General features: G+C 36.2%; 1 protein-coding gene across 3 annotated transcripts; it reads right to left on the bottom strand.

Annotated features, from left to right (window-relative positions):
* Positions 1-276: 276 nt before the first annotated feature.
* LOC127965028 (glucose-6-phosphate exchanger SLC37A1) lies at positions 277-15,213 on the bottom strand. Of its 3 annotated transcripts, none has more exons than XM_052565562.1 (21): positions 15,080-15,213; positions 14,745-14,847; positions 14,373-14,612; positions 13,303-13,384; positions 12,451-12,559; positions 12,257-12,335; positions 11,517-11,652; positions 11,194-11,270; positions 10,802-10,968; positions 10,636-10,688; positions 8,455-8,532; positions 8,227-8,355; positions 8,056-8,146; positions 7,239-7,301; positions 4,966-5,051; positions 4,814-4,862; positions 4,554-4,627; positions 4,365-4,443; positions 4,171-4,268; positions 1,922-1,986; positions 277-1,794 (listed from the first exon to the last, which is right to left on the bottom strand). In XM_052565562.1, the coding sequence occupies exons 3-21, from the start codon at positions 14,426-14,428 to the stop codon at positions 1,779-1,781; spliced, it is 1,587 nt and encodes a 528-aa protein (XP_052421522.1). In that variant the 5' UTR covers positions 14,429-14,612; positions 14,745-14,847; positions 15,080-15,213; the 3' UTR covers positions 277-1,778. The 3 variants fall into 3 exon arrangements, with proteins under 3 accessions (XP_052421522.1, XP_052421523.1, XP_052421524.1); XM_052565563.1 differs by having other exon boundaries at positions 14,745-14,798; positions 15,080-15,179; XM_052565564.1 differs by lacking the exon at positions 14,745-14,847 and having other exon boundaries at positions 15,080-15,165.
* Positions 15,214-17,520: the final 2,307 nt, after the last annotated feature.

The following is a 17,520-nucleotide window of genomic DNA, read 5'->3' as shown; positions in this document are numbered from 1 at the left end:
ACTTAGGTGCCCTTGAGCAAGGCATCGAACCCCCAACTGCTCCCCGGGCGCCGCAGCATAAATGGCTGCCCACTGCTCCGGGTGTGTGCTCACAGTGTGTGTGTGTGTGTTCACTGCTGTGTGTGTGTGTGTGTGTGCATTTCGGATGGGTTAAATGCAGAGCACAAATTCTGAGTATGGGTCACCATACTTGGCTGAATGTCACTTCACTTTCTTTTTCTTTTTTAAAAATCTTAAAGCACATAGCTTGCACTGTGACAAAAGAAGGAAGATGGGTTGCTTTTTACATTTGCTTTATTCAAAATGTCCTTTTTGTACACACAGCATCATAGTACAGCTAATTCCCAAACCCCAGGAGTCTGTCAAGGTGCTGATAACTTAAAAAGGAACAATCCAAAGACACATCCCTATACAAAAACACAAATAGAAAGAAGGCACAATGTATGTTCTCTCATGACACCAGGGCTCTACCCATAAATTATACAGATACATTCATTTATCTAGATCACGTCGTCCTATAATGGCAAATGCACACGTGCTACACGTATGATTACATAAGAGGTCCAGACATCTACATGCGCCTCTAGCTCTGCAGAACGACACAATCCTACAGTAACCTGAACATCCAAATAGACACTTTAAATATTTATAGCTGCAAAGGCAGGTGCGGGTCCTAAATGCACACATACAATTACGGTCAAGGAGACGCTTTGGGTTTGCTCACAGATTTAAATTGTACAGACTGAACTTAGCGTGAACATTTTAAACCTGGAACTAGAATCGCTTTGAGAGTTCTAATACTGTATACCCTACAGAGAAAACAAATCATGATGTTTATATAGATCTTCTATTGTTAATATAGAACAGCTTGAATTCTGTCTGTATATGAATGTAGAGTAAATAGTGGTTAGATAAAAACTAATGCTCACTTCTATTCATACAGACTCAAAACACAATGTTTATTCATTTAGTCACAGACCAGCAGTGAAAAAATAAATACAAATTAAATAAAATAAAATGTCATAATTGGCTAGTGGATCCCCTATATACAAAACACAGGATAAGAACCATTAACGTCACCACAGAAAGACGGCCAACAGTTCAAATATAACATACAATTTCTCAACAACTAACAAGATTGGCTTTGGTGTATAGAAAGGCATATATTATATACATAAATAAACTCGGCTATGCGTTCTATGGGCCTTGTTTTTGAAACACAAGCAGAACAAATTTCAGTGTTTAATCATTCTTAAACCGCGCTTACATAAATTGCCGTGTTCAATTCGATGTGACAATGTTCATGCAAGAGTGGATTTATGAACTATCTACAGGGACATTTGTTCTGTGCATTTAATGAAGGCGCTGTGTGCCCGGCGGGGATCTAGAAGCAGAAATTATACTGCATTTATTTTAAATTCCCCTTGTTAGCAGCAAAGGGAGGCTACTTTTGGTTGTGCAATTGTGCATTATTTAACTGGAGGGATATTTAGGCTTGATCTCACATTGAGTCATGTTCATTTGTTTGGGTGCAACCAAAGGACAAACGCAGGCAGGCCTGCAGGTCTAGACTGATGAACTAAAGACGAGAAAGAGAAATATCCCTCAAAGTCGCTTCGCCCTAAACTGAAGATTTCTCATCTGAAAAAAAAAGAAGGAAAAAAGTCTCTTTGTATAGTCTGTTTTCTAGAACAGAGGACTAAACACAGGTTTCAGTCAAGTTTTGGTCCAGGGTAGGAAGTGGTCAGAGATGAACATTTATATCCAGTGCAAAGTGCTCAATGTTCCTTCAATCTAGAAAGAAACGGAAAAATAGACTTGTATCATCAAAACTGTATTTACAAAAGTTAGGAAGTCTCCTGAGTGTTCTGGGCATTGATTTGTTAGTGTAACTAAATAACAAGAACAAAACAGCACTCACTCGACAGCAACTCCTGGCCGGTTCCTATGAGAGCGAAGCTCCTTCATCACAAGTCTCAGTAACAGCTGAAGAACATGCAAACAATTTTTTATTTTTGTCACAACTGTGTGAATTCTTAATTATGTTCATTTATCACTTGTCAACATAAATAAGCTAAAAATATTGATTTAGGATGACACATTTCGTAAAATAAATAAATAAATAATTATATATATATATATATATATATATATATATATATATATTAGTGCTGTCAAATGATTAATCGTGATTAAATAACATAAAAAATAAAAAGTTTTGTTTACATAATATATGTATGTGTACTGTGTATATTTATTATTTATAATCGTGATTAATCGTTTGACAGGATATATATGTATATAAAATGAATATAAAATATAAATGTTCTAGTTATATGTTGAGTTCTTTTGTGGGTTCAAATTCATTACAGAAATGCACAAATCATAAAGTACTAGGAAAGACATTATTATTTATTTTGTTGAATTAAATATATTGCCACTTCTACTTTCTGTAAATAATTGTCTTTGAAAATGAGCAGCTTTGTCACTACAACAGAAGTACCAGATATGTCTTATTCGTAATGCTTGTGGGTTTTTTTGTGCCTTGCTGGAGCTGGACAGAAGCTGTTACTATTAATTGTAGTATGGGAACATAGAACATAAACTTAAGCCGTGTTTCCACCGCAGGAACTTTATCCAGGATCTAGGTACTTTGGCCTGGTACTCGGTGTGTTTCCACCGCAGGAACCAGGAACTAAAAGTTCTGGGTAAAAAAATGCCCCCAAGAAAGTCCCTGCTGGCGAGGTGGTACTTTTTCAAAGATCCGGAACTTTTGGGGGAGGGACTTGGGTGCTAAACATCCTGATTGGTTGAGTTCACGCAGCATTGGTTGGGTTCAACCACCTTTTATTCGGATCATTTTCAAAATATTACTGTTATTATGTCATGAAATGTAATTTTAAAAGTATTTCAGGCAAGAATGTAGTTGTTTAAAACTCAAATCTGTGGTCACAAATCAATTTCTGCGGCTGTTATTATGTTTAAATGAAATCGAAAGGAGGCAGTGGTATTTCATATCCTTTTTCATCTTATTGTAAATATACAGTGAGGAAAATTGCAGTAGTCAATGCGAGCTGACTGATGTCAAGTACGCCGCTGTTTGCAGAATTACCGGATTTGCGTCGTCGCGGACATAACACTCCCAAGTCGGATGCATGAAGTCTGAACTACCGAGGATGTAAGTCCAAAATCAGCGTACCGTATTTTCAGCACCTAAGTATAAGTCGCATCAGTCCAAAAATACGTCATGACGAGGAAAAAACATATATAAGTCGCACTGGACTATAAGTTGCATTTATTTAGAACCAAGAACCAAGGGAAAACATTACCGTCTACAGCCGCGAGAGGGCGCTCTGTGTCTTCAGTGTAGACTACAGGAGCACTGAGCAGCATAGAGCGCCCTCTGTCAGCTGTAGACGGTAATGTTTTCTCTTGGTTCATTTCTCTTGGTTCATGTCAAATTAATTTTGATAAATAAGTCGCACCTGACTATAAGTTGCAGGCCCAGCCAAAATATGAAAAAAAGTGTGACTTATAGTCCGGAAAATACGGTACTTTGTATTGAGAAACGCGCAGGCCTACGTCACCAGTCTATTTGCCTAATCTTCACGGTACATTACACCGTGGTGGAAACGTAGAAAGCAACAGGTCCGAGGGAAAAAAAAAGTTCCTGGGAAAAAAAGATCCTGGTAGAAATGTTCTGGGTAGGTGGAAACACGGCAAAGTTCTACTTCTCCATAGGGTTTTGCGGTGAACAAAGTTGAACAACACGGTGTACATTAAAAACTTGTTTGTTATTAACTCATTTGAAGTCCTTTAGAAGTGAGGCGCTTAGTGTTGAGGCCCCCTAGAGGGTCCTAGATTCATGGTTGAGAACCACTTGTCTGGAAGTTTTCTGAAACTAGATACTAATACTAACTACATCTGAGAAACAGACCAAAGTGTAAAACATTTGAAAATAGTAGGGCTTCAGAAGACCTGAAATGTGCAGGAGGTGTATGGACTACTTTTATGGTGTTTTTAAATTATTTTCAGAGCTTAATAGTCTTTACGATCTGTATGAGAAAAGCTGCATATATATATATATATATATATATATATTTTTTTTTTTTGGAAAAAAACAAACCTACAATAAAAACAATAATACAGTCAGCATCTATTTCAACTCACCAGCAGTGCTAAAAAGTCTGCGGTCATGAGCATGTAAAAGACCTTATCCCAGCCTTGTGCTGACAGCAGCCCTGCCAACAAAGGTCCCACAGCAGCACCTGCAGAAGACGAAAGGTGTAAGAGTGACCCCTTTCAGCTCTACAGCATCATCAATCAATGAATGGCTGGAGATGTAGCAGTTATAACACTCTTACCAACAGATCCAGTGCCATCGATAATAGCTGTCACTGTAGACAGAGCCCTGGCATTACCCTTCAGACTCTTGTGTGTGCCCTAAAAACATAAAACAACACATCAGAAAAAAAAACAGCATCTGACAGAAGAATAAGCATGTGATTATGCAAACACACACTAAACCTGATAAAAGGCAGACAAACACTCACCAAGTCAGCAGAGACAGCGGTTGTGATGAGAGCATAGGGTCCGTTGACTAAACCTCCACACACCAGCAGCATGCCTTCACAGCAAATTACATACAAACATCAGACCGCATAATTACTAAGATTAAGAGTATAACCCCACATAAAAGTTGGCATCAGCCGTCCACTGTTAATCTCATTAGTTCTCTCATTTGAATCAAAGAAAGGGCCGTCAAAAGCTCTTATGTAACTCTGAAAGGCATCATTAGGATTGGCTTTCTTACCAATAGTGGGACCCAGGCCAAACTGACTCATCATAGAGAAGCCGTAGAGCTATTAAAAACACAAACACACACACAAACCACTGTCAATGGTGACACAGCAAAGAGCCTTTAAATGCACAAGCGTCCTGTATTTGATCAGCAGAATGACATACTGTGGGCGCAGCCAGCAGAAGCATCACAGCACAAGTGGTGGCCCTCTTTCCCATCTTATCAGAGAGCACTCCAGCCAGGATCCCTCCTACACACACACACACACACACACACACACAGAAATACTTTAGGGTCGTGATTTGATTTTGCATTACTCTGCACTGCTTTTGGAGGTTAACAACATGAGGTAAACAAACGTTTGATTATTGCAGACTCACATCTCTTGTAATATTATAAAGGTCTTTACTGTCACATTTGATGAAATGAATGCATTCTTACCAAAATTCAAAACAGAACTTTTACTGACTGTGGATTAAATTTCTTTTCTATCTGAAAAATTTGCTTCACTGTACTAAGAGTGTTCTTTAGACTGTCTCTGAGTGCTTCAGTTTGCTTGAGTTGTAGATGAGCTGAGAGATAACAGGAAATCCACTTGTGTATGTGTGCAGACAAGTGTGAAACAGATGTTAGTTTTTTAGATGTCCTGGCTACATCGAAAAATTCCTAGAAACGCATCTGGAGGAGATAGTTAGGCATCTTAAATGGACATATGTTGTATTTGCATTATGACTGGATGAGATCAAAGCATCCGTATTTGATGAAGGGATAAATGTTGAGTTTGGGTGTTTCCTTGTTGTTGTAATCTACAGCCAACCCTGAATGATCGGATGAATGTAGACCTTTTCCTGTAGGAAAATACATATTCAAAAGACTTTTGTCTTACTCCTTTACTGAACTAGAAAACCGACTCCAAACTTATGTGTGCACCATCAGCAGTAGACGGAGCAGTTTTATGTCATTTAAATATTTGATTAAGAAACAAGGATTATTATAAAAATACAAGGTAGTATGTGTCCCAAACAAATCAAGATGAGGAAGAACTTGTTAGTAAGGGGGAGTTATTAGAAGTCACAATTTATTTCATTATTAAATAAAGAAACCAATGGGTGGTCACAGATGTGTGTATATTAAATACTGAAGGGATAGTTCACTCAAAAATGTCAATTCTGCCATCAATTACTCAGCCTCATGTTGTTCCAAACCCATAAGATCTTCGTTCCTCTACAGAACACAAATAAAGATATTTCTGATGAAATCCAATATATTTCTGAACTTGCACAGAGAGCAACGCAGCTGAAATGTTCAAGGTCAAGAGAGGTGGAAAAGCTACGAGAATACTTTTTGTGTGCAAAGAAAAAAAAAAAAAGAATCAATTTATTCACAAAAAAGTATTCTAGTAGCTTCATAAAATTAGGATTGAACCACTGATGACACATGGACTATTTTTTGAAAGATGGCCTTGAACATTTCCATTACATTTATCTCTCTATGAAGACTTTCTGATTTCATCAAAAATTTCTTAATTTGTGTTCTGAAGATGAACAAAGGTTTTCTGGGGTTGGAACGACATGAGGATGAGTAATTAATGACAGAATCTTCATTTTTGGGAGAACTATACCTTTAAAGCCCCTCCCAAATACTAAACATTAAGGGGGGGGGGGGGGGGGGTACAATGCTGTTTCATGCATTCAGAGTTGTTTACACTGTTAAAGAGTTGGATTCTCATGCTATGTATGGACAAAGTTGAAAAAAAAAAAACTATTTGGATGTGTGAGAGTATTTCTGTGCCAAAAATGTATCATGGAAAAACATCGGCCAGAGCGAGATCGTGCCCATCAACGAATCCGGTGGCAGCACTGAACAGGACTCATGGAACATGGTTTCCAAAGACGTTTTTGGTTGTAAGGGAAAGATAACTTTGTTCAGCTTCCCAAAGAACCCAGCGATATGTAAACAGTGGATGCAGCTTGGAGCAGGAACGGTACTTCGCAAGTGTGTTTGGTGAAGAACGTTTCATAAACAAGGCTTAGTTCGATGCTGGATTTGCACATCGTTTGATACTTAAGGATGGAGCAGTCCCAGCTATAAAAGATACTGGACATGATTCAAAACTGCAGACAGTAAGTGTAACTGCATTAAACTCTGTGTGTTATGTTGGCACTTGGCGCTCAAGTACTCGTCACTCTTTAGCTCCGCCCACAGCCCGCCTCCATGAGCTTGGCTGTTTCTGGAGAGAAAAGGTAATGCTAAAGCTGTATCTTTCTTTTATAAATATGACAAAACTAAAGATTTTTTAAGAGATATGAAGGATGCAGTACTACTCTATAGGTACTTAAGATTAACGTGAGATTGAGTGAAACTGTGTGTGTGTTAGGTCACCTTATAAAAAATAAAATAAAAAAATAATAAAAAAAGAACTGATAACTTTACATACCAACAATGCCTCCTACATCAAACAGAGTTGAAAGGTCTCCAGCTTTCTTGGCATCAAGGTGAGCTGAGAAACAGGAAATACAGCTTAGTCACTATGCTACAGTATATTAAAGGAATAGTTCAGTAAAATCTACTCATCCTCAGGCCATCCAACATGAGTTTGTTGAAGGGATTGTTTCTTCATCAGAACAGGTCTAGATAAATTTAGCATTACATCACTTGCTCAACAATGAATTACCTGCAGTGAATAGGTGCAGTCAGAATGAGGCATCAATTATTGTCTTGTGAAGTAAAAAGATGTGTGAGAAACAAATCCATCATTAAGGCGTTTTAACTTTAAACCTTCTGGCAAAAATACGAGCCCATTATTCATAATAACACTTTGTCCAGTGCAAAAGTTCATACGTCAAAATCCACTAATATATTTGTTTAGAATTGTTTTAGACTGTTTTTGCTTGTAAACAGTGCTTAAGCTGTACATATTTCTCTTCTGATTCAGAAAAGACAACTTTTCATTAGAGAAAGCAATATTATGGATAGAGGACTCTGTATTGGACTCTCATTCTGACGGCACCCATTCACTGCAGAGGATCCATTGGTGAGCAAGTGATGCAATGCTACATTTCTCCAAATCTGTTGTGATGAAGAAACCAGTTCATCTACATCTTGAATGGCTTGAGGGGAGGTACATTTAAATGAATTTTCATATTTGGCTGAGCTATTTCTTTAACCACAAAACCAGGAGAACTACAGAAATGAAATCTTTGTTGTCACAATAACAAATATGATGAGATCTTAAATGAAATGTAGCGAGTCACCTGCTTTGGTGATGTAGAGGGGAAGCCAGAAGAGGAAGGTATAGCTGACCAATTTGGCAAACAGCAGACAAAGAGAGAACTCCACGACTCCCTGCAAACACACAGCAGGAGAGACTTCAGTGACGCTGTGACACACACTGACTGATGGACAGACGGATGGGCCGCACTCACAGGAATGCGTAAAGCTCCCATGAAGCTGATGGCTGACGGTTCGGCCTCGCTCTTCACCACCACCACCTGCTGCACGGGAACACACACTCCAATGCTCTCCTGTCCCAGCAGAAGCTCTGTGTCCCAGCTCTAACAAACACAGGAGACAGGACAGTCAAATATCTCAATTAATACTTCTAAAGGAGTGACGGATAGAAAACACACAGTGAGACAGTGAGGTGGACAAACCTGTGCTTTAGCTCCTGGCTTGTACTGCAAGTAAAGGTCTTTATGACCATTCACACCATTCCTGTTTTTATGAAGCTTCTGATAAAAAAATAAAAATAAAAAAAACACATAAGAGAGTTCATTATGTGACATTGACAAAAAAACAGCAATGCATAGACAGGGTATATTCTGCATTTATTTGTTATATAATACAGGACAAATGGGTAGCTGAAATGACATTTTTCCTCTCTTTATTTAGTAAATCATTTATTAAACTAGACATTATGAAGAACCAAATAGGCAATGTTATATATTAAAAAAGAATTCGGAATATTTAATAATAAATACTGAATATAGTTCTTAATATGAATGTAAATCCAAATATATAGTTACAAACTGAATATAAAATTTGAATTCTGAATATATAAATGTAAATATGAATATTTACTTCTAAATATACTGATGCAAAACAGAATTTATAAATCTAAATCCAAACATTTATTTATAAATTCTGAACATATAATTAAGTATAAATATAAAGTATAATGCAGATACAAATCGGAATATATAAACTGAAATCAAACCATGCATAATAAATAATGTCATAATAAACCCTGAATATGTATCAATACATCTGATCAGGCATATTGAAGCGGTTTATATTTAACTAAACCAAACAAGCTCTGACTTAATATAAATACTTCCTGTTTGCTTCTTCATAATAAATGAAAACATTAATTTAACAACTATTAAATAATAAATGTTTACATTATAATAAAAAAAGAAAAGGAATATTTCAGCTTTTAAATATTAATTACAATTAAAATATTTAAATATGTCTTTCCCTGAAAAAAAGGGTGATATCAAAAAGATGAGTAAAAGTGGTGAGGAACTTAATAAAATGGCAACAAGTATCAGAATTAAAGGATTTCACTAAAAACATGTAAAAAAATAAATAAATAAATAAATGTTTTGGGTCGGTCTAAAAACCAATATATTATATATATATCTAAATGCTAAATAGTTTCATACATTTCCAATAAGTGCAACTGGTGCTAGTATAATTGACCCAATTCCCAATTCACTAGAGGGGTAGACAAAAATACTGTGGCATAACACCTCCTAAATTGCAATTATTTAATCGCTATGAATATTTAAGTATGCTTTAGAAGCAAACCAAGAGGTATTAGTGTAAACAAGGACAGAGAATCAAGAATTACGCAGCGGCAAGCTGAAAAATGTAAAATATACGTTTCTGAAGTTGCTCTTGAATATGATTAATTCCTCCTCGACAGTCAAAATGAGGAAAAGAGGCATCCGTCTGCATTTGCTCCTGCCGTCCCCCCCTTCCTCCATCCCTAACATCTCTGTTGCTCCTGATTAGCCACTCCTCCTGAATCAAAGCATTTGAGGGCTGTGGACTCTGCCTCCCGCTCGACTGAGACTCGCAGGTGTACGCATCACAGGGCCATTGTCATAGCGACTGCTGTTGAGCATGAGTGCGTCATGCTGTCAAACCGACCTTTTCCTCGGACCGCCGGGAAAAGGCATCAACACACACACTCTGACTCGCTCTGAGGGTTTGTTTAGATACATATCAATAGAACTGTTCAAAAAAAACACGTGAACTCTGATATCTACAAGCCCAATACAAACCATATTGATTGATTTTACTTTTTTTTTGGAATGAGTATTCACAAGCCTGTCTAAAAAAATATTTGATTAATTCGCCTGCAAAATTACAGAGCAGACTTGTCATTCCTGAGAGACTGGATAGGAAACCCACATCGGATGTGTGTACAGTGTGAACAAACCCTTAAAGCCATATACTATACTATAGTGTTCAAATGTTTTTGGTTTTTTGAAAGAATCATCTTATGCTCACCAAAGCTGCATTTGATCAAAATCCAGTATAATATTGTGAAATAGTTTTTCAATTTAAAACAACCGTTTTGTGTTTGAATACATTTTAACATGTAATTTATTCCTGTGATATAAAGCTGAATTATCAGCATCATTACTCCAATCTTCAATGTCACATGATCCTTCAGAACCATTCTAATATGCTATCAAGTATCATTATCAATAAAACAAAATTAAAATAAAAATGTACTGACCCAAATTTCACAATAGAGTATACATTCATTATATTCTTGAATGCCAATATGACTGGAAATGAAACTAAATAAATGGTGGACTGACCTGATGGCTTGAAGCTGAGTTCTGTGCACTGGCGATCTTCAGATCATTAGGGTCTGGAGATACAGAAGCATTCGCATTAAAACCCATCGAACGCTTGTGCTTTGTGACAATTTCTCACTTAGATACATTTACTCAAATAAATAAGTCGGAAGACATATTCACTTACGCTCTATTAAAAAGAGGAAGCAGATGACTCCCATAACTGCGATGATGACTCCAGGGACGATGAAGGACAGACCCCAGTTAGAGGAGACATAATATCCGGCGATCAAAGAGCCCAGGATGTTGCCCACTGATGTGTGAGAGTTCCACAGACCCATGATGAGGCCTCTCCTGACACCACAACACATTATGTAACATTTATGTGGGTGGAAATAACAGATCTGTTATCAGATGCAGTGTATAAAAAAAGAGCAACTAACAGGATAAGCATTGCGTCATCTCAAGCATCTGAGTAAATGAAAACACTGAATGCTCATGTTTAAAGTTGTTTTATCAATATTTACATTCAAGTTTTATCGAGTGTATAATGTTCGTGGAAAGTGTAATTCTTCTTACCTGCCCTTCCCAAACCAGTTGCCAATGCAGGTCACAACACTAGGCCAACCAGTGGTCTGAACCAAACCATTGGCCACCTACGGACAAAAAAACAAGAGGTGCTGCTTAATAAAACAAATATTAGATTGATTTCTAAAGAATAATTTGACACTGAAGACTGGATTAATGATGCTGAAAATTCAGGGATAAATTACTTTTTAAAATATATTCAAACTGAAAAGGGTTATTTAAAATTGCAGCAATCGGTTACTGTTTCTACTGTGTTTTTGATCAAGTAAATACAGTCTTCATGACCATAAGAGAGTGCTTTTATGAACACCCACCTGAACAAATATATAGAAGCCCAGGTTATGGATGTCATAGACGTATCCCAGTCCAAAGAGACAGGTGAAAAGACCACTGGTCAACATGCCCACGGTCAGGTACAGGCGAATGGGCAAACGCTCTCCAATTATTCCACTGAAACATTTGTATTAAGAACGTTAGCAACAACACGTAAACATTTCATTTTGGTAAATTAGTACAAACTGATCAGTAAGTCTTTTCAAAACCCGGATTTAATCATTCAAGGCACTTTTTTATGTATTCATTTTTTTTTTAAATATATAAAAATTTACAACAAAACTCATTATTTCTCAAATTAATTGAAAACAAGTCTTGAAGGTCGGCTCACCTAAATATGACAAAAATGTCATAATTTACTGACCCTCAAGTCGTTTTCAATCCAACTTTCATTCATCATTGAAACAAAAATCTTTTTTTTATATATATATATATATATAAAACCTGAGAGATTTCACTAAACCTTTATAAAGTTTTTAAAGACATAAAGACATGCTTAAGAGTCCATTTAACATATTTGATTGCCCCACGTATCAATATTTATTGACAAATAAAAGCATAAATTGAATCAGACTTTCGTTTACTATAACAATGTCTTTATGAACATTTTAAAGCACCAATGACTCAATGTTTACCTAGACGTTTACATGGACATCAGTGAGCTAATTATTTACCTTATTCTAAATCCAGCAATCTTTAAGTGTTTTGTATCTGTTCTTACCTGAGATACATGCCTATGGCGTAAGCACACAGGAAAGAGTAATCCATTGCTCCAAGCAGCTGCTTATAGTTATTTCTGTCTATAGGGACAGAAGAACAGAGATGCTAAATATTTAATGCACTGGCTGAAAGCGACAGAAACACATATACGTGTTATGCTATAAATACAAAAGTTCTATAAGATGTAAATCTTACCGAATGGTTTCCAGCTGCAGTCTAGCTCTGGGTGAAGTACAGGCTGCTGACTGCTGCTGCTCTCTGTAGGCGCCTCCAACACATGAGAGCAGTTCTTATGCAGCTCACTCTATATATCAACACACACATACATTTAGACAAGGCTGACACAGGGTATAGACAGCATATTAAAGGGATCCTTCACCCAAAAATGAAAATTGCCCAATGAGCCATATGACTTTCTTCATTCAGATGAATACAATCAGAGTTTAAATTCAAAGTTTTATAATGGCAGTGAAAGGGAGCCGAGATTTTGAAACATAAAAAGTGCTCCACACAGCACACAAGTGGCATTCAGGTAGCTATTATTAACCCCTTGGAGCCATGTGGAGAATTTTTTATAATGGATGGATGCACTTTTGTGGGCTTCAAAATCTCAAGGTTTAAGGTTGAGTAAATCATTGGCTAATTCTCATTTTTGGGAGAACTATCCCTTTAAGGCTGGCTAAAGTAAGTTCAACATAGTTAGATTAGTTAACTAAATTAGTTAATATGTGACAGAAAATGGCAGAAAAGCACTTGAACTTGAACACTGCACTTCATTTAAAGATGGAAATTAAAATGTCTTGATGGATTTGTTTCTTAAAAACACACAGATTATCTCTTCACAAGACATTAAGTGATGGACTGGAGCGGTTTGGATTACTTATGGATTATTAGGAGGTTTTTAATCAGCTGTTTAGACTCTCATTCTGACGGCACCCATTCACTAAAGAGGATGCATTGGTGATGTAATGCTACAGTTGCCGGTTTTTATTTTCATTGGAACTCTTTCTTTAAAGAGGATGTTCAGTTTGACAGGGGTTGAGGTACCTTGACAATGCTGATGGGCTTCCTGGACAGATGGAAGCTCGTGTAGAGCAGGAACGTGAGCCCAAACGTGAAGGCCCTGTACCTGCGTGAACCAAACACAGCAAAGTTCAATCAGGATAAGGAAATAAGGACATTTCACAGTGAAATGTCCTCGTGTCATGCTCTGCACATGATTAAAAAATTGGCTGCATTCCAAAACAAGCCCAAATACGAATACTGGACGTATGCAGCTGGCATTAAACTGTGTGAGGGGTTAACGGCATATCCCCCCCACTGTTCAGATACACAAACAACTCTGCTTTACGAGCAAATAAATCAATTTATTTGGAGCCCGTCTATTGATTAATGTTATACTAAGGCAGAGCAGGTCTGTTATCCATTGGAAGTCCACTACTATTTTACATTCAAACTTAGATAAGGTTTCGTCACACAAAGCTACTTGTACAGATTCAACTGATTTAAATGCCGTCTAAATACAACCCATGTGTTTTATAAGCGATGTAATGGTTTCATGAATTCTTAAGAATCTTAACACACCTAGTTGTGCCTTTGTGTTCTTTTGAAGATACTCACTAAACCGGATTTTTCACAATCCACCCTGACAATGTGTTGATGACGGAGGAATGCGATGGAATATAAGCTCTGATTAAACAGACAAGTGCGTTTACATTTTTTCATGCGTCTAATTCAGCATCCATGGGCGAAAGAGAGAACGACTTGTTGGTTTAGTACAGAAAGGAGGGATGTGTTAAGTTTCTAATCTATTCTATACTATTCTCCAGCACAGAGCAGCTTTATTAATGCCTGCTTAACAGACCCCGACTTAAGATCTTCTTATTTTGGGGGGAAACAGGTGGAAATCTACAGAATGGATGATAAAGTGTGCTAAAACATATACTCTCATTGACAGCTGAAACCACAGTCAAATTTACTAAAATATTTCATATACAAATAGTCAAAGGCTGGGACATGTGTAGAAAACAACAAAAGATGTTCCAACTTTAAACCGCAAATGAGGGCAAAATCCTGAACATAGAGCCAAAGAAGATTGATAAAAGAGACAAACTCACCACTGGTCCCTGTTGAAGGATGTCAGGAAGCGGATGCCAGGTGGGACTGGTGCCATGCTTATATACGTGTGTGTGTGTGTGTGTGTGTACTAGTGTATTACAGCTGCTTAGTAAATCTCATAAAGATGTTAGACAGGGTGCCTGTAGATATAGTCACAAGAGCCATCTCTGAGGAGCTTGTGATTTGATCAGAAAGGCACAAGATCCCATTATGAAGAGTTGCATCTGTGGCTTTATATCCTGAAGAAACATAGAGAGAGGATGAGGGATTGAAAGGGAGGTGAACACACAAACCATCTCTTAGTTAAACAGTATCGTGTTCATTTGCTAAAGCACATTATCAGTCCTTTCATCTTTTAGGAAATGACAGACCTGTCAAAGCTCATAAATGACGCGACGTGGCTGCTGTTCAATCAGGTCCTGTGTCTGAGAGAAACAAACAACCTCAGAGCCACTGATATCAACCTGTGGTTAACTAGAACAATACAATCATAATGAGCATTCGATTACATTCAAATAAGACTATTAATGAATGTGCTACGTTATTATAATTGTGTGTGTGGTCTCTCGCAGATACTCTCGCATTGTATTAAGGTCATAAGAACACGTCTTAATCAAATGTGATCGATAACACGCCGTGAGCGCATATGTCAAAACTATAAGCGCATATATAGATGATTTAATAGAAAAGAGCCCTGCGGTCTTACCGTATCCACGCTCCGTCTCTGTCTCCGTCTCCGTCTCGAGCGACCGTCTCTCTTTCACTTCCTCAAGTTCCTCGTCCAGCAGTGTTCGTCGACGATGACGCCAGCACGAGCAGCGTGAGCACCAACGCAACCGTACGACGTTAAATATTTCAAAATAAAAGACCCTATTTTGGCGTTAAAATGATTTTTTAATTTTTTTTGTAAAAAGCAAACAATTTCAAGTAAGCCCATGAGCATAGACAAAACTTTAATAAGCCAAAAGCCTGAATATACATAATAATACAAATAATTTGTTATTAGCATTTATTACAGAGTGCAAACAATATATTTAATTAATATATTATATTATTATATATAATATGTATATTTTAATATAATAATAGGCCTACTAATTATTATTATGATTAGTAGTAGTAGTAGCAGTAGAAGTACCAGTAGGAGCAGTAGTATAGTACTGTTATTATTATTATTTTATTATTGTCAGTTCCTATTATGAAACAGGCCATCATTTCATACCTCTCTACTAAATATATTATAAAATAAAATTATATATCCATATTCTTATGAAATATTAGATATTAGATATGAAAAATGTATACAGTGTTTGGATAACATTGTGTTTAATGGGAAGAACAGTTTCTAGAAATTTTACTCACTTATTGCATAGCCTAAAGCAAAATGGTATATAAAATCAATGTTATATCTTTTAAAACATAGTTGAGATTGGTATGATATAAAAAAAAGATTGGCAAATTATTATTTATTTATTTTTTTACTTATCATGTCCTTTGGTGTCATCTGTCATGTCATGTCAGGTACTTTTTTTTTCTTTTTTAAAAAAAGAAAACGGAGTCTTGGTGTCCTCTACAAAGGACATAACATAACTATATAAATATAATTTTGTCGAAAGTGTTAATTTCTTTTTTTTTTTGAACAATGACATGAAAAAAATACTAAATTGTCTTCGTCTCTGGAGGATATGATGAGTCTTTCAGTGACTGGTGTTTTTGTGTGCAGGCTTCACTGCTGTGAGGATGATGCTCCTCTGTTGTCCTGTTATATGCTGCTCTGTTCAATTATTTGAGTATCACTCAGCTTCCGATTCATATTATTTTGAGTAATTATGAATAGCATTACAGGGCGCAGTGACATTGCACAGCAATGTTCAATCGTTTACTTACAGCTAGTGAAAATTTGCCTACTCAGCAAATCGGTTTACCTGTAAGAGGTGTACAGAGTCGCGCGCCAGCAAAGGCTGCTGGAAGAAGAACGGCTCGTCCGCAAAACCCTTATTATGTTCTGACCATAGACTGATTGATGCTCATGCTTATACTGGATCGGCAACGTTAGGTTTGTGATTTTAGCTTCAGCAATATTGTAGTGGGCCATCTTGTTAATACTGGGAGAAAAACAGGATTTGCCTCCCGTATTAAACTGCTGGCTGTTATAAATAGTGACACTGCATGAATATTTCTAGTCTTTTAGATTATTGTACAAATGTTTAGCCACCACTGTCGTCAAATTATAAGACTTTAAAAGTATTTGAAATTAAATGAAATATAAAATGCACTTTATTTAATAGTAACAGGAGGAACCATACTTAGAGTGGTCCATTTATATAAAGAAAGATAGTTTTGCTATTTTCTATGATAGGCTTATAACTATATAAAATGTCCTATGTTTTTCAACAAATAAGCATACATGCTTGAACTTCAGAAAACATTTGTCACCCTCAGCTAAATATGAGCCTTTTTTGTTGTTGTTTTGTTTCTTTTAAAAGATGTTTTCAGGTTTCGCATCCACCAATGTTTCAATACAGAAGTGAACTTTCAGTGTTGTTAATAATATTAAATAAAGATTTAAACTGCATGATATTTTTGTGCATTAAACTAAAGATTACATAAAATACAAATTAAATAAAAATGTAAATTAAAAAAATGTCAAAAATAAAATTTAAAGAACTAGAAAATGAAAGAAATGCCTTGGCAATCAAAATAAAATATGTTAAAGTTGAAGTACAAAACTAAAAGCTAAAACTGAAATACAAATAAAATAAAGAAAAGAAAAAATGTTAGAAAGAGCAAAGCAAAATAACTAAAACTGAAAAAAAAAAAAAAAAAAAAAAAAAGATAACTAAAAATATTCTATATAAAAAATATAGTAATAAATATGAAAGGAAAAAAATATCAATAAATATACTTTAATTTAGGAGTTTGGGAAAGCCATTAAAAGTTTTTTTTTTCTTTTTTAAAAAAAAAACAAAAACAAAATAATTGAATATCAGTTTAATATGTAATTCCAAAATTCTGTCATATGTTATTTAAGTTTCATGGCTTTAATTGTTAAAAGTAAGGAAAATTAAGACATCCAGGCCATTAGCTTGAATGTCTAAATGCAGGATTGTGTATGTGTTTGTGTGTGTGTGTGTGTTTAGGATCCTG

Source organism: Carassius gibelio, chromosome B9 (assembly GCF_023724105.1).
Source record: "Carassius gibelio isolate Cgi1373 ecotype wild population from Czech Republic chromosome B9, carGib1.2-hapl.c, whole genome shotgun sequence".
Taxonomy (NCBI): domain Eukaryota; kingdom Metazoa; phylum Chordata; class Actinopteri; order Cypriniformes; family Cyprinidae; genus Carassius; species Carassius gibelio.
This window is presented reverse-complemented; position numbering and strand designations above follow the sequence as displayed.